The sequence below is a fragment of the Gossypium hirsutum genome, chromosome A05 (genome assembly GCF_007990345.1).
Source record: "Gossypium hirsutum isolate 1008001.06 chromosome A05, Gossypium_hirsutum_v2.1, whole genome shotgun sequence".
NCBI lineage: Eukaryota > Viridiplantae > Streptophyta > Magnoliopsida > Malvales > Malvaceae > Gossypium > Gossypium hirsutum.
In genome coordinates this window covers 45,420,769-45,438,013 of record NC_053428.1, presented here as the reverse complement: position 1 = coordinate 45,438,013, position 17,245 = coordinate 45,420,769, and the positions used below count along the sequence as shown (strand labels likewise).

The 17,245-nt window shown below is 33.5% G+C and overlaps 3 protein-coding genes across 8 annotated transcripts; all 3 read left to right on the top strand.

Annotated features, from left to right (window-relative positions):
• The first annotated feature begins 1,673 nt into the window (after positions 1 to 1,673).
• LOC107960326 (26S proteasome non-ATPase regulatory subunit 10) lies at positions 1,674 to 4,573 on the top strand. 4 transcript variants are annotated; one of them, XM_016896647.2, is made up of 6 exons: positions 1,674 to 1,958; positions 2,535 to 2,861; positions 2,948 to 3,077; positions 3,644 to 3,768; positions 3,903 to 4,049; positions 4,267 to 4,573. In XM_016896647.2, exons 2-6 carry the CDS (start codon positions 2,676 to 2,678, stop codon positions 4,399 to 4,401), a joined length of 723 nt encoding a protein of 240 aa, XP_016752136.2. In that variant the 5' UTR covers positions 1,674 to 1,958; positions 2,535 to 2,675; the 3' UTR covers positions 4,402 to 4,573. The 4 variants fall into 4 exon arrangements, with proteins under 4 accessions (XP_016752136.2, XP_040968382.1, XP_040968381.1 ...); XM_041112448.1 differs by having other exon boundaries at positions 1,710 to 1,958; positions 4,271 to 4,573; XM_041112447.1 differs by having other exon boundaries at positions 1,728 to 1,958; positions 2,429 to 2,861.
• Positions 4,574 to 6,215: 1,642 nt separating this feature from the next.
• Positions 6,216 to 8,327, top strand: LOC107960327 (uncharacterized). 2 transcript variants are annotated; one of them, XM_016896649.2, is made up of 4 exons: positions 6,216 to 6,568; positions 6,867 to 6,956; positions 7,047 to 7,143; positions 7,978 to 8,327. In XM_016896649.2, the coding sequence occupies exons 1-4, from the start codon at positions 6,376 to 6,378 to the stop codon at positions 8,114 to 8,116; spliced, it is 519 nt and encodes a 172-aa protein (XP_016752138.2). In that variant the 5' UTR covers positions 6,216 to 6,375; the 3' UTR covers positions 8,117 to 8,327. The 2 variants fall into 2 exon arrangements, with proteins under 2 accessions (XP_016752138.2, XP_040968380.1); XM_041112446.1 differs by having other exon boundaries at positions 7,950 to 8,327.
• Positions 8,328 to 8,926: 599 nt separating this feature from the next.
• On the top strand, positions 8,927 to 15,157 carry LOC107960328 (protein GDAP2 homolog). Of its 2 annotated transcripts, none has more exons than XM_016896650.2 (15): positions 8,927 to 9,082; positions 9,473 to 9,913; positions 10,447 to 10,524; positions 10,724 to 10,779; positions 11,178 to 11,297; positions 11,405 to 11,475; positions 11,989 to 12,082; positions 12,256 to 12,459; positions 12,913 to 13,164; positions 13,491 to 13,599; positions 13,780 to 13,847; positions 14,109 to 14,178; positions 14,258 to 14,332; positions 14,418 to 14,509; positions 14,762 to 15,157. In XM_016896650.2, the coding sequence occupies exons 2-15, from the start codon at positions 9,599 to 9,601 to the stop codon at positions 14,835 to 14,837; spliced, it is 1,680 nt and encodes a 559-aa protein (XP_016752139.2). In that variant the 5' UTR covers positions 8,927 to 9,082; positions 9,473 to 9,598; the 3' UTR covers positions 14,838 to 15,157. The 2 variants fall into 2 exon arrangements, with proteins under 2 accessions (XP_016752139.2, XP_016752141.2); XM_016896652.2 differs by having other exon boundaries at positions 8,934 to 9,082; positions 9,575 to 9,913.
• The last annotated feature ends 2,088 nt before the right edge of the window (positions 15,158 to 17,245 follow it).

The following is a 17,245-nucleotide window of genomic DNA, read 5'->3' as shown; positions in this document are numbered from 1 at the left end:
CCAAAGCCCTCTTCTTAGTTACTTCCTTTACTATCCGAGCCTCCAAATTACAAAACATGACAACCATTTCAGAATTTTCAACATCACAAGAACCATGACTTGTTTGCATGTAGAGGCCATTTAAAAGGTTATCCAAAAATTTTAACCAAAACAAAACAGAATCGATGGATAATAGAAATCCTTACTTTCTTTCTTTTTCTTAAATCCGTGAACATAGAAAGGTTAGGAAGCTTACCAGCTTGAGAAATCATCAGCTACTTATGCACAAACTGTGAAGAAGATGAAGAAGATCGCTCCTTTCACCTTTCTCTTTTTCAATCCAAACCAGTGAAGAATATGAAGAAAGAATAGAAAAGTAAGAGAATTACACTGAAGAATAACTTCTTTCCCTTATATACCACTCATGCACTTCTTTCATCGATCTCAATTTCAATAGCCAAGTGTTAAAATATATAATCATCATGTCTCACATCAAGTAACTCTCTAAACCAAGTTTGAATTACAATGTTTCCACAACCAGTCTGTCATTTCTACTTATTTTCATTAAAGCATGCTCAATGTGCAATCTTTTCAAATTAATCATCAAAATTACCATTCCAACATAAGTTAACAATTCGGGGTGTGACATTACCAACTATCTGCGCCTGTACGCCAAATTTGATATTGATGGCTGAAACTAAAGAATGTCTTCCCATAGATGATTCTAACATTTCTTGATAGAAGCTTTATAACAACATTGTGAAAACACTGCACAACCGTGTAGTTGGAGTTTCTGCTTCTTGTTCGTGATTTACTGGAACTATTGTCGAACTCAAACCATTTTCCTCGACATCGACAAAATGGACATATAACTCTAGTATAGCATTTTCACTAGAGCAATGCCTATCAAGCATCGTCTCGACATTCATGTCGCTTTTAACCTCAAATATATCATATTTAACAAGGTTCAGTGACATTAAATATCTATATTTCAAGCTCGTAATTCTCCTCCAACTTTAAGTCGCCACTTTTCTTCTAATTATTGACTGAAGCTCGTTCAATTTTATGCTTCAGTTGACAGCCAACTCTACAAATTTGGCCGATACAAAAACAACCCCAACATCGATGTCACAAATCTGACCATCGTAATAAATAACGGCTTTAATTCGTCTACTCATCTTTGCCCGAATAACCTGTTTCATATGTTTAAAACTAAAAGATTATATACAAAAATAAGTACTCATTATCCAAATTAAAACAACGACACTTGAACTAATTTACTTTGTTGGGTCAATTTTTAAATTTCAGATTTTTAGCATAAAAATAGCCTCTTTATGCAAACCTCCTTATGAAATCAATATGCTCGAAATATAGAAACCTCTACACAAAATGTGTTCAATTTATAGGAAATTCTACCATCGAATATGAAATATAATTTCAAAATGTTGAAAAAGATTGAACATGACAAATTAAAAAAATGTTTCTAATAATAAGTGTTTTTCTAAAAAGTTTTTAAAGATAACATTATTATGTGTTGCAGAAAGATTGAATGGGATGTGTCAATTTTATCCCTGGATTCCCTTGTGAAATTTTATCTCGAAATAACTGGATGTAAGGTTAAGGTTAGAGTTTAGGGTTATTAAGGTCACGATTTAAAATAATAATAAAAAGCCTAATGGGGGACACCCTTAACTAGGACAAATACACATTGAGTAGAAAGGTTTTCAATTGAAGTGGTTGCTGGAGGCATTTTCCTATTATCTCTCTAAAAATAATTTATTTTCTTAAATTTTAAGAAAAATGGCCTAAAACCCTAATATTCTTTAAATTTTTTTTACCAAAAGGTAATTTCATTTTCACCCCAACTCATTTATGCCAAAATGAGCTCCGTTTTTCAGTAATAGTTGTATTTCATAAAAAAATCAGAACCCCTAGTTAAATTAAAGATCAGTTTTGATTCTTCAGCTTTTGAAATTCAGGTACGTTATATTATTTACATAAATCGAACTCTAAATTGTATTGGGTTTCGTCGAATTTTAATTTCGTTTGGTCAGTTGTTTACTTCTTTTACGAAAACTTTGGACTTTAGGTTTAGGTTTCCCAAGACGTAACCTCTTAAATAATCGCTTTTTATTGCATTTTAATTAAAATTCATCAAATTTCGGATGAGGAATTAGGGATGTCTTGTTATTCCTGTATTTTCATGGTATGTCATGAGGATGATTCGATAATTGGGGAATTTTTGGAAGGTGGATGCTGGTGATTGAAATAAATAGGTTAAAAAGTCTTGAAATTTGTTGTTGATCATTGATAAAGCTCTCGTTTTTTATCAAAATATTGAATTTGTTGTGATAATTTTGTTATTTCGGGAAGGGGATAGTTTGAATCCGTTCTCTTTTTGGGGGTGTTAAAGTTTGAGTTTCTGGACTTCGGGTAAACCTTCCGTTAGGGACTCTGATTGGGAGCTGTTACGGTTTATCGGAAAGTGGCTACAGCCACAACCATGGGGGGAGTTCCGACTGACAATGTGGACTTTGTTGTGACCTTGGATGCAGAGAGTAGGTGTTCTTCGGAGTAAGCCGAAAAACTAATAGAGGAAAACGCTATCTTTGTTAGTTCTGCCCTTCGAATCTTCTTGTTCTTTAACCTTCTTCTTTCCCTTACTTCTTCTTTTATCTGTAATTTTCGCTTCAAACATGGAAATTAATCCTCCAACTAAGTCAGTTGAAATTAAAGAGAAAGACCTCTTCAAAGCTGCGGAGAAGGGCGATTCTTCCATATTCAAATCCCTCTCCCAAGACCACCTTACCAAGTCTGTTAAACTCCGGAATGAAGACGCCCGATCTCTTCTCCACGTCGCCGTCTCCTCCGCCCACCCTGAGGTAACCCCATACTTCCTTCCATTTCCTGAGTTGCCCTATCTCTATTGGGTTGATTTGTTAATGTGAAAAAAATCAATTTGCATTAGGTGGTCAAACTACTCTCTGCCGCCGCTGATGAATCAGTTGTGAATGGTATCGATGAAGAAGGTTGGGCTCCCATTCACTCAGCCGCCAGCATTGGTAATTTGGAAATTATGGAAATCCTGTTGAATAAAGGTAAGAAATTTGTATAATTCTGATTTTCCAAATTAATCCTAATGTGGAAACTCAGTTGTTTTGAGTTGAGTTGTGAATATATGTATGTGTATGTACTTGAATTGGTTACGAATATTCAAGCTAAGTTTATGGAAAAGTTATGCTGTAAATTAGGCATTAAAGGGTGTTAATTTAGCATACAACTGGTACCACATCAAATACTTTGTAAACTAGCTCTTATAAATCATACTAGATCTTTGATCCTGTTCTTTTTAGTTTAAGCTTTCGATTCTGCAAGATCATGTCCTAATGGGGTACTAGAAAATCGGAACATTAGAAGATTAATGTATCAGCATGTTCAGAGTATCCATAAGCTGCAAATCTATGGAATTCGTTTGTGCATGTACGTATTGGTTGAGAATCTTCCTGCTGGTTTATGGAAAATGTTTTTTATCCTGTAAGTTTCTTTATTAAGGATCTTAATTGAGCATAAGCAGGGTTCTTACTCTGATTGTTATCTCGAGTGTGCAAATTTTGCATTCAGCTGATGTTAAGTATTGTTATTTTCTTATTTACTTTTTGCGAAGGAGCAAATGTTAATGTGAAAAATGATGGTGGCCGCACCGCCCTTCATTATGCTGCTAGCAAGGGATGGTTGAAGATTGCTGAACTTCTGATCTCTCATGGTGCAAAGATTAATTCAAAGGACAAGGCTTGTAACTTCACACATAAATCATTTTTTCTTATATAGGGGGGCTGTTTGTATTTTTTTGGTTCTCCTTTTCCATTTGCAGTATCTTTCTTTTTAATTTCCATTTCATCAGTTGATAGTATGACTAAATGCAGGTAGGATGCACCCCATTGCATAGGGCAGCTAGTACTGGGAAGTCAGCATTATGTGAACTCTTGATTGAGGAAGGGGCAGAAGTTGATGCTACTGATAGAGCTGGACAAACTCCTCTGATGAGTGCGGTTATTTGCCAAAACAAGGAGGTACTCTCTCTGAGCCTTGAGAAACCGAGGTTTAAGGTTCAGGCTGGTGAACCTCATCTATTTATCATTGCTTTTACATTTGATAAAACCAAAATCAGTTCTATGCTACTATGCTGATTTACATTACTCACAAATTAAGATAGGGGAAACCTGAACATCTTATGAAATCTTGCGGACTTAGGGTATTCTTAGTCAGAATTGTTTCCTTTGGTGTCAGGTAGCCCTCCTCTTAATAAGACATGGAGCGGATGTGGACATAGAAGACAAAGAAGGATATACTGTTCTTGGCCTAGCTTCAACCGATTTTAGATCGATACTGATCGATGCTGCCAAGGCTATGCTTGAAGGATGAATTTGACCATGGGCACGTTGATGGAGTGTGTTGTGCTGCTAACTAAAACTGTGTGTTTTCTGGAAAAATCTGCAACTTAGGGGGGAGGGAAAATATCACTTTATTCACTTCATCTTGTGAGGAATATTTTGGAGTTAAACTTTAGTAGTATTTGAGTAATTATTTTGTTTCAGCTTCCCCTTCGATCTGCCTATAGGTTGCATTCTTATTGGTTGGGCATTGAACTGAACTCAATCCGATTCATTTTAGTAATCGGATCTGACAATGTGACCGGCTCATAAATGAAAACGTTGTCTCAGTTTTGAAAATATAACACGGTCAAACACAATACCAAATACAATTCACCCGATAAATAAAAAATTTGATTTCCCATGCCTGGAAATAGCAAAATGAAAGAGAAAGTAAAGTTCCCTTTCTATAAATACTAACAAGAAACAAAGAAACTTCAAATTAAGAATATAAAAAATAAATAAATGTTGGCATTACACCTTATCATATGGGTTGGGTTGATGCAAAATTTTAAGTTTGTCTTTTAGGTGAGGATTCTGTTCGGACTAAAAAATGGGTTTAAAATTTTGCTGAAGTTTAGTCCAGATAAAAAATACTAAATCGGAGTCTGACTTGCCCGTATTACTTCATTTTAGATTATTTTTTATATAAAAATAGATTTAAAAAGTATAATATATTAAATACACTAAAAATGTTAAAATAAATATTTCCCAACAAAGTAAAAATATATTAAAAAAGTTTTTATACTTGAATAACATCAAAATAGTTTAATTTATCAAGTAAATACCTCTAAAATAATAATAAAATTAACAATAAAATAAGAGTGATACAATATACAAATAATAGCAACAAAATAATATAAATATAATAACAAAATGATAGCAAAACAATAACATAACAGCGGGAAACAACAGAAGAAAAAAATTAGTCAAATTCGGGTCAAGTTGGGCCTTTAGAGGCCTGATCCATTTAGAAAATAGGTTTTATTTTTTCTCCAAGTCTATTTTTAGGACTTATATTGTTGTTTGAACCCTCTCGCTTTTCACGTGGACCTTTGAACCTAGATAAGTAGCCTGACTCATGACCAAGATTAATTGACATGTTGCACTTGTATGCTCATTTTACGGAGTTTGTGACAGGTGCGGACAACCTGAGGGAGGACAATGGCATGAAGGAGGCCGAAGCAACAGCTAGCAAACAGCAGCAACCAGCAAGCAGAGGCACAAACCAAGAGAGGTAGCAAATCTGAAGGAAGAAGAGAGGCCACACTCTCAATGTCAACTTTTTCTTAATTCATACTGGTGTGGCCTGATACCTTATTTGGTTTGTATTTAAAAGTATTTTTTGAGTATCACTTGATATGTTGACAACATAACTTAAAAATATATATATATATTTTACTTTAATTGACTTATTGATAAAAGGTGAGAGAAGTTTTAGGTAGCTCGAAAACATTATAAAAAATAATCCATTTTTATATTTTATATTATTTAAGTAATTAATCATTTTTAGTATTATTTTAATGAAAACCCACAGCTTTATATTCAACCAATTAAAAGAAATATTATTTTAATATAAAAAGAAAGAAGTGGGTAACAGCATTATATTATTTTAAATATCTTCTTCTTCTTTTCTTTTCTTTTTTTTTACTGAAAAGCCTGAAACGAACCGTTTCCTCCATGCCAAACCCCTTTTTATATATTTCAGTATTTTTTTTAATATGTAAACCGGTTGGACCGGTGGTAAGGCCGGTTCGACCACCGGTCCGGTTATAAAATCGTTGGGTTAACATACTAAATCGAGATGATGACCTACATCTTAATCCAATCCTAACCTAAACATAAAGTCAATTTTCATTTGTAGACTTGAAACTAATATCAGCCGCTCCTGGGGGATTCTTTTTTAACCCTCTTTATCTTTACTTATTAAGCTTGTTCATCTCGAAGAAAGGCCAACAACCCAACAATGATTTGCTCAACAGCTTCCTCTCTCCCCATTTATTTTGATGAAAGAATCTCTATTACCTCCACTAAAATCTTGAAAACTTCTTCTTCTTCTTCTTCTTCTTCTTCTTCTTTACCGTTGAATTGCAGTGTGTTACGCAAGTCTTTTGTACCTTTGGCTGCTTCAGTTAGTATTCTTCTGTCTCCAATTCCAGGTACCACTATTCAATGATTTAATGTTAGACTTCCATGTCTTCAATTTGAGTTCATTGCGTTGACTGTTTATTTCACCACTTGGTTAACTTGAGTTGCTTCTTCTTTTCCTTTTTTCCATTTTTCCTTTTTTTTTCATTTTAGGATTTTGTTTATAAAATTGTTTGTTGGGTTGGATATGGTATGGTCGTGAATTTGTTTCGAATTCCATAAGAAATTAACTATAGAAATTGTTGAAATCCAAGGTATAGTTAAAAAAATGATTGCTTGAGCTTCTGTGTTTTTTTTTTCTTTTTGCAGCCAAAGCTGGATTGTTATCAGGATTCCCCGGAATCGAATCAATCCCTGGTCCTCAATTACCTGAAATTGAGTTCCTAAATCGCTTCAATGGTTTGATTTATCGTTCTCACCGTAATCCGTTGACATTTGTGGTTTAAATTCTAAAATTGGCCTTAAAAAAATTGGGTTTTGATTATGCAGAAGAAAACCAGAAGAAGTACGCTGAAGCTGATGCAAGATTCAAGTCATCTCCCTTGCTGAAGCAGCTGTTAGAGCGGTCAAAGCAGAACAAAGAAAAGTAATTCACTTTCTTTACCCTATATCACTATCAAAATTGCTTACTTAAACTGCATTACGTCAAATCCGGTTCATGCAATAGCCTTAAAAAGTGACATAAAATTTGAATCCGAGCATCTATAATCCCTTTTCCCTTTTATCCTCATACTATGAACTGCTTGTCTCTAGAGGGAAGAATAAAAAAAGGGTGTGTTTGTTTCCATACGGGGATAGAAAGAGGTTGTAGATGTTCCAATCAAATTTACTAAATACGTCTCTTAAAGGTGTTTACATGAACCAACTGTAACTTATTAGTTATTGAAGTTGCATTATCGATATGGAAGGGTTGTAGATTTCAGGATTCAAATCCCAAATTTACTGAATACTAAGAATAGTTGCATGAAGCAACTAAGCACATTATTTGGTTAGGCATTGAGAGAGAATTGTGATGTTGAACTTGCAATATTTCGTGTAAAGGAGGCCTTAGTATGGGGATAGGGGAACGATTGCAATGTTGAGACTCTAACTTGAGACGTTTCAAAATACCACTCATAAGGGTGATTGCATGAACTGACTGAATTAAGCTCTAGGTTCTTGAACTTGCATCATCTGATTAGGCATTGAGGTAGAATTGTGATGTTGAACTTGCATTATTTTGTGTATAGGAGGCCTTAGTATGGGGATAGGGGAAGGATTGCAATGTTGAGAATCTAACTTGAGATGTATCAAAATACCATCTTTAAAGGAAGATTGCATGAACCGACTGAATTAAGCTCTAGATTCTTGAACTTGCATTATATGATTAGGCATTGAGATAGAATTGTGAAGGTTGCTGCAAATTATTGCAAAATTGCAGGAACAAGCAAGAAATTCAAGACAAGTACTGCATGCGTGGGGCGGAGTGGGGAGTAGGGGATTGTTCAGTGGAGGCAATGTCGCCAGAAGACAAAGAAAACTTCATTGCAATGTTGAAGGAAAAGGCTGGAATCAAATGAAATGGTCATTTCAATTTGCTTGGATATAGATAAAAGAAGAATGGGAAGCAAAGCCAACATGCAAGAACAAAATGTAATAGCAATGGCAATATATAGCCCTCTTTTGGTTTAAACATCCCCATTCTTCAAATCATCAAAATCCATACAAAACAATGGCAGGATGAAAGATGGGAAATCATCCTTAAATCGAAAATTTGTATGCTTTTTAATATTTTTTTTGTAGATAAAGTTTACCTTCAAGACTAACCATTAAAAGAAAAAGGCTGTTTAATTTCTATTTGCAAAGCCAAAATTGAACATTAAGAAGTAAACCATATGTGTTTTGGGTCCGGAATTCTTTTTATTTTTCTTAATCAAATTCGTCAAATTATAGTTTTGATCCTATATTATGCACAAATTTGATATTTAATTATTATATTTTATTTTGGCAAAATTTGGTATTTATTAGTTAGTACAAAAGGCTAATAAAAAGCACTTTTAATTCACTGTGCTAACATGTATATTTTTGTATTGGATAGGTGTTCTTTTAAGTAAAAATCATGCCATTCATTTATGCAAATAGAAAAATTATATCAAATTAAACTATAATTTTTATTTTGAATGATCAAATTAAATATATAAAAAGTTAAAAGAGTAAAGGGACTAAAACCGTAATACAAAGATATATTATTTTTATATGAATCTGGTTTGATTTTATCTAAAAATAGTTCTACAGGGAAGGACAGGACCTAAACGGAATATGCCGAAAATTAGAGGGCCACTAACATCATTAGTCAAACAAAAACCAACACAAAATGACAAATCGAATAATTCTTTTTTGTACCAAAAACAATAATTTCCTTTTTCACCCAAATCCATTTCTGGCCAAAATGAGCTCCGCTTCAATAATAGTTGTATTTCAGAAACAAATCAGAACCCCTAATTAAGCTAAAGATCAGTTTTGATTCTTCAGCTTTTGAAATTCAGGTACGTTATGTTATTTACATAAATCGAACTCTAAGTTGTATTGGGTTTCTTCCAATTTTAATTTCGTTTGGTCAATTGTTTACTTCTTTTATGAAAACTTTGGACTTTAGGTTCAGGTTTCCCAAGACGTAACTGCTTAAATAATTATTTTTTATTGCATTTTAATTATAATTTATCAAATTTCGGATGAGGATTTAGGGATGTCTTGTTATTCCTGTATTTTCATGGTATGTCATAAGGATGATTCGATGATTGGGGAATTTTTGGAAGGTGGATACTGGTGATTGATATAAATAGGTTAAAAAATCTTGAGATTTGTTGTTGATCAGTGATAAAGCTCTCGTTTTTTATCAAAATATTGATTTTATTGTGATAATTTTGTTATTTCAGGGCGGGGATAGTTTGAATTACCTTATTTTAATCATAGAATCCGTTCTCTATTTGGGGGTATTAAAGTTTCAATTTCTGGACTTCGGGCTCACCTTCTGTTAGGGACTCTGATTGGGAGCTGTTACAATGTATCGGACAGTGGCTACAGCCACAACCATGGGGGGAGTCCCAACTGACAATGTGGACTTTGTTGTGACCTTGGATCAAGTCCCGCGGTGGAGTGATGCAGAGAGTAGGTCTTCTTTGGAGTATGAGAATGGAGATCCTTCATTTTCAAATTCATTTTTCCCCGACCCTTTAAAGTCTCCTGAAGAGGAGAGTAGTAGAAATGGGATGGTATCGAGGTTTCCCATTGATCATGAAATAAACTCAAAGATATACTTGTGGAGGGGTCAACCGTGGAACCTTGAGGTTGATGCTGTTGTTAATTCTACAAATGAGGTAAGCACTAGGTTTTCTCTATCCTACCTGATCTGTAAAAATTTGAGACATTTTGAAGATACCATGAATTGCTTTAACCTTGGATACGGAGAACCTTACCATGTCATTAGTGAAGCTAATATGGAAGCACAATGATGAGAATAACTCAATTAGTAACTTGGAACTGTACCGAATTGCTATATGAGGATTGAGTTGATAAAAGGAATAATAGAAAAAAAGGGTTACTTTTTTTAGGGAGCCTAATTGTTTATCACATGGATGCACAAAACTTATCTGCATGGGCTCTGCATCTTTGTTCAAAAGTTAAGAACTGAACCAAGCTGAATTTTTTTTTTCTTCACACGAGTATATTTAACCATTTGCACTTGTATATTTTACCTTTGAGTGGCACTGGCAAGTTTGATTCTTAATGTTCTGATATGAGAACTCAGTTAAAGTTTTGACCCCTTTAAACACCTAAGCTCCTCACCAAGAGCATGTCATTAGTCAAAGAGGCAAATTTATTGATATGTTCTTTCCATGCTGGGTTGCAGAACTTGGAAGAAGCACACAGTAGTCCAGGTTTGCATGCAGCAGCTGGACCTGGTCTTGCAGAAGAATGTGCAACACTGGTATGCTAAAATATTAATCAGGAAGAAATTTTAAGGGAACTGTTAGCATGGATGCACTAAATGGTCTGTTGCACCATTTTGATAGTTATGTCGTAAACTTTGGTTCAGTTTATGGCAAGCTTTTGTGATTCTGAAGCAAGTTCTTCATTTTCAAAATAAACTTGAAGCAAGAATGACTTGATGTTGCTTGTATGGACAGGGTGGATGCAGAACTGGAATGGCCAAAGTTACTAATGCATATGATCTTCCTGCTAGGTGTGTATGTCCAAATTCTTGCACAACTAGGGGCTGTCTAGATATGATGTTTTACAAAAATATTATCAGAGACTCGCGTCTGCTGCTTCAATGAAGTTCTTTATAAATCAGATTGATAATGTATTCTTTTTTTTATGTACAAAATGTAACACTTTCCTGTACAAAATGTAACAGCTTATTGCATGATGTCATCATTCTCATCTGATCATTTATGGGTTAGATTTGTGATCTTGCCGCATGTGGTTTTGAGCTAGCGTTGGCGCAGCCATAGATTGTTATATTTTTCATTTTGGAATATAAGTATTTGATTTAGTTTGTACCAAAACTGTTACTGTTTAACTTTTAGTCATAAAATTGTCTTCACTGGAAACTGAGGGTTTTATGTTTCATATCATTAGGAGAGTTATCCATACAGTTGGTCCCAAGTATGCAGTGAAGTATCATACTGCTGCCGAGAATGCTCTGAGTCACTGCTACCGCTCTTGCCTTGAACTTCTCATTGAAAATGGTCTTCGGAGGTTGGTATATTGCAGATGCTATATATTTATTCTTTTTCAATTTGTTCATTTCATATGTTGTTTCATGGAGTAAGATATTTAATATCCTTTGACATGTATGAATGCAGTATTGCTATGGGATGCATATATACAGAAGCTAAAAACTATCCCCGTGAACCAGCTGCTCATGTTGCTATAAGTGAGAAAATTTCCTACATATTGCAGCTATTTGTCTGATTCTTTCGATGATCTGTGAACTAAAAATCCAGAATTTCCTAATATATGTTTTGCAACTTTTATTCATTATGTGGTACTTTTATTACAGAAAGTGGTGAATAAAAATTGAAGCAATTTTGCTTATCTCATCAAATGAACAAGACAATAATATTATAAGATATTATATTTTTAATATGTGCAATGGATCAATGCTAGTTAAGCCTCTAATTTTCCTAAGTTGACTCTTTCGTGTGCTGTGAGAAATACAATGTTAAGAGTCATTGACTTCTGTGGAGTTTTCATTTTGTTCTTTTAGTTCTTTTTTTGACGTGCATGTTATCTGATATTTTGTTACTAGTGCATAGTTTCTAGAAGCTAAAGCTCTTAAAAAACCTCTCTGTTTGTTTTTACATGCCTGTGTTTCAGATTAATATGCCATTAAAACTGTTTTTTGAGGTTGAATATTTCTGGTTTCAAACTTTGTCCTTTTCTTCAGGGACTGTTCGGCGACTACTGGAAAAGCAGAAAGATGAAATCACTGCTGTTGTTTTTTGTACTGGCACGTCATCTGATACTGAAATCTATAAGAGGTATCATAGTATTAATATTCATTTCTACGACCCTGCAAAGATGGCTTGCTTTGTTTGAATCCATTGTTATACTGCCTTCCTGTCTTGAGGAATTTGATGATTATTTTACTTCTTTTGCTTAAAATAATGCTATAGGCATGAGGTGTCATATCACTTAATTTTTTAAATTGTAGATTGCTTCCACTATACTTTCCTCGAGATAAGCATGAGGAGGATGTGGCTATATCTAAGCTCCCTGCTGATGTCGGGGATGAGAATGGTGAGACTATCATTGATGAGCGTAAAATCAGAATAAAGCCATTGCCCAAAAAGGCCAACCCAAAGCCTTCCGAAGCTCCAGATGAACTGCCTGTTAGTGATGTAGGTTTGGTACGAAGGTTGGTTGCCTCAATTTCATGAATAAAATCTTTTACATTTCCCTACATTTTTATATTCTGTTCGTGGTTGTGGATTGGTTCGTAAATGCATCATTATGTGCAAATATTGGAATATAGGTGTAGCTACATCACAATGCACAATCTTGTGTATTTTTTTGGTTTCCTATGCTTTCTTTCCCCCAAAAGTATATTGGTTAATGTAGTGTAATAAAATCTGCACTTTCATTTAGACTTCTTTCAAGCATTTCCTAGTGATAATCAATTCAAATTATAATCAGAGTAGCTCCAATTCTATAGTTTGAAAGTGTAACAATTTTATCTCTGAGTTTTCATGGCACATTTTATTATTCTCCTGCAATTATGGTGGTTCTGGGTTGATTATTATAAGTAGTCTTGGCCTATTTGGATTTCAATTCATTGGATGACCTTAATAGATGATTGCTTTTCTTTCAGGAATTCAAGTTACCTGGATACATATTTGGATCCTGCTTTCATGTCCTTGATCAAAGATCCAGATCAGAGACGGCAGGAACAGTGGGAAAAAACTTCTCAAGCACAAGGTGGTTGGAATTGTGCTAAGTTGCTTGGATTTGGTGATCTTGGTGGGCCCCCATTATCTGCTGCTGAAGAATACTCACTTCATTCTAGATACATTTCCAAGGCAAATTCTCTTAATCTTTCTGAAATTGCAGAGATGAAAATTGTGTAAGTTTATCATGTGTTTCTCCATTCATATCTTCCCTATTGAGTTACCATTCCTCTATTATATTTTATTATTTTGGGGATTCGGTTAATCTTTACATTTCCATTAGTAACTTGGGTTCTTCACAATCAATGTTTGTGGATACACTCATGATGATAAACGGTTCAAGTCTGTAGACTATATACTTTCCCCATTTTATTTGTTGACTTTACTAACTATATGCGGGACCATGTTTTATTTATACAATGAAACTCTTCAATTTCCATACATCTTCAGATTACCTCCGGTCTTAATATAATGTTTAGTTAGTTTATTTGTTTTATCTCAGTTACCGTGGAGGGGTGGACAGTGAAGGTCGCCCTGTTATGGTTGTTGTTGGAGCACATTTCCTGCTGCAGTGTCTTGAGCTTGAACGCTTTGTTCTCTATGTTGTAAAGGTATTAGCTTTCTAGTTTCTTCAATTGGACTTCTAAAGTTTCCTGACATCGTCTTATTTAGCTACTCATCGTTAAACTGCTTAATTTTGGGAAAAGTTTTGTGGCTATGGTCACTTAACAGTATATGTTTACTGAAAACTGGCTTTTGGGCTAAAATCATCTTTTGATTATTGATTTCAGGAATTTGAACCCTTGATACAGAAGCCTTATACTATTGTATACTTACACTCTGCAGCTTCTTTACAAATGTACGTATTGGTTTTTGAGACTTTTTTCCTTTAAAGAATTACCTGGTTGGGCTTTAATAAAATTAAATGTTTGAATTCTTTAAACTGATTCAAGAAGCAATAAAATAAAACAAAACAGTTATGCCTTTTCTTTGGACAATAGAATCTAGATTTGGAAATTTTCTTCACAATTAATACAAACAATCCTTGGTACATTACCATCATATATCCTTGTTTTAATGCATTTTCATATGTTTGTTTTCTGGTTTCTGGAACAACCAGCCAACCTGACTTAGGATGGATGAGAAGATTACAACAAATACTCGGTCGGAAACACCAACGTAATCTGCATGTATGCAGCAATATCTATCCCATCTAATTTGAATATTCATATATAGTTGTTTCTTGATCCCTTTACTTTTGTTGTATAGGCAATATATGTTCTTCATCCTACCTTTCACTTGAAAGCCACAATTTTTGCTCTGCAAATGTTTGTGGACAATGTGGTACGTCTTAATTGTTCTTATATAAGAGTGATTTACCCGTTTACAAATCTTAATGTAACTTGCTGTACTTGGAATTTATCTATAGGTGTGGAAGAAAGTGATATATGTTGACAGGCTTCTGCAGCTATTCAGATACGTTCCTCGTGAGCAATTGACCATCCCTGATTTTGTGTTTCAGTTGAGTGATTTAGTTTTATCTTTCTTATTATTTCAAGCAAAACATGCCATCCTTTCTAATACGTAATCGAGGGGCGTTCTTCTGCAGTGTTATAGTAGCTTAATCCTAATAATTTTGTCATGGATGCAATTGAGTCGTTCAACAGTTTTCAGGACCAATCTCATTCAATATGAAATGGATGTTTGCGAGCCAGAGGGTCAACTTAAGAAAGTAGAAATGATTCTAATTTTCTGTCGATATGATGATTGCAGGCACGATTTAGAAGTGAATGGTGGAAAGGGTCTTATAGTGGATCCCCGGACGAAGTTCGTATATCATCGACCATAGACACGAAATATACGGTATCACCAGTTGATATTCCTGGTTTGGTTTCGTTTCAACTCTATTTTGTAGGCAGATTTTTTTTTTTTTGGGGGGGGGGGTGGTGATTGTTTATGGTGTAGAAATAGCTATTTCTTGATTTATTAAACAATGATGTGCTTGGGGTTTTTTTTTTTTTATGTTAGGGAAAGTAATATTCTTGCACCATCGTAAGTATTAATTAATAATATTTGGTGGGAGATATAAGCTTTAATGTCTTTCAACTTTAATTCACTCTTATGAAAATCATTGAATCAAATCTCGTAAATGAGGATTATGGTTGGTGATGTCCGGTGTGGGATCATGTATTATATTGTATGTATCTATTTGTTTCAATTTATAATTTTCCATCTCTTAGAAAACACTTTCTTGTCTTTGGATTCCATTTTTTCTTTAACAGCAACTGGAATCTTTTTAAATTTGGTTTCATGTTTAGGGTAAATTTAGGATTTTGCTAATTTAAGGTGGTTTAGTTATAGGTTTGGTACCTAAATTTTGACAAATCTTTTAATATGGTACCTGAATTTTCAAAAATTAAACTTTGACGCCATTTATCAAACTAAGTTAACTTTTTAACTTTCAGGACACATGGCCTGCTTAAATTGTGACACGTATATCTAATCCTTTTGTGTCCTAAATTTATTTTTTCATTATTTTTCTTCCCATTCTTTGACATTTTTTTTCTGATTTTCTTGGAACTGTGGTGTTAGTTTGTATATGATTGTTCTCTCAAAGCAAAAGAAAGAACTAAGCCTGATTCAATTTCCTCTACAACATAACCTAGTCATGTATAAACTAAAAATAAACCCAAATAAAAAATATAAACCAAAATTTGGGGGAAAAAACTTCGTCTTCTACATCTTAACTGCATATCAGTAAATTGAAAACCCATCATCAATCAGTCGACTAGCATTAAATGCTCTGAAAAAAAACTCTAAAATAACAGAACATCTCTAGTAACCCTTAATACATATAGCAATTTAATTAATTAAAAATCTAAAACATCAACACATATAGCGAGAGGGGATAACATTCCTTTTTTTGTTCCTTGGATGTCTGTCTTTGAAAAGGGAAAAATTTCACAGGTTGTGTTATTGAGGAAAGGAGAATACTGAGAAAATCAATTGATTTGGGCGAAAAAGAAATCATGGAAGATGTTGGAGAGGTCTAACGATGGTGGGGAAATGGTGATGGTAGGAGTTGTGGGTGTAAAGATGGAGAAGATGATGAGTTTTATTCATTTTTTGGGTTTTACTTTTACTTTTTTCTTTTTTAACTAAAAAAAAATTAATGGCCTTTTTCGGGTTAAAAATATATTAAAGGGTTATTTACTTTCAAGTCACTTATACATGTTCAAATTTAAAAAACGATGAAAAAAGCAATAGATGTCATCATTTAATTGGGCATATGTTTTGACAGGTCAAATTTTAATACCGTTAATTAGAAGTATTATATTGATAAACAGCGTCAAAGTTCAGGTATCAAAGTCAAATTTTTAAAAAATTCAAGTACCATATTAAAAAATTTATCAAAGTTCAGTTTCCAAATTTGACATTAAGCTTTAGTTATATTCTGTTGCTATCAAATAAAAATTATATTGTGTAATGTAGGGCTGAGAAGAAAAAATCAGTTATGTTGCTAACCTCTTTGGACGGTTTTCAGTTTACAACTTAAAAAATGACTCAAATTGTATTTTATTTTTAATTTAATTTATAGGTAATTTTAATTTTATATAATACAAAAATGAGTCACCTAATTATTGATAAGTTTCTTTTGTCACTCAATTAAGGAAAGTTACAAAATAGCCATTCAACTATTTGATTTTTTTTTTTTGTCACCAACTGTTAAATGGTTGACGGAAAGATAATATGGCAACTTTTAACATAATGGCAATTTTAACCCTCAACATTTATAGATTGTGTCTATTTAGTTTTGATTTAAAAAAATTTAATTCTCAACATTTACACATTGTGTAATTTGATTTTTTTTCTTTTCGAATTTGCTTATCTTTGTGACCCTTTCACTTAAAAAGTTTCAAAAAAATGAACCTATCACCTAATTTTGATTAGAAATATACCAAAAAATTAAAACTTCTAAAAACCCAAGATAATAATTTGCATTTTCTCTCGTTCTTTTAAAATTAACTCTCAATGTCACAAATAAAAGTAAAAAAAAATACATAATGTGTAAATGTTGAGGGTTAATTTTTTAAAAGAAAGACTAAATTGACCCAATATATAAATGTTAAGGGTTGAAGTTACTATTATCCAAATTTAGAAACTGTCAAGTTATCTTTTCATAAGTAATTTAACGGGTGATGACTAAAAAGAAAATTTGGATAGTTGGATAACCAAAACAAAATAAGTCGAATAGTT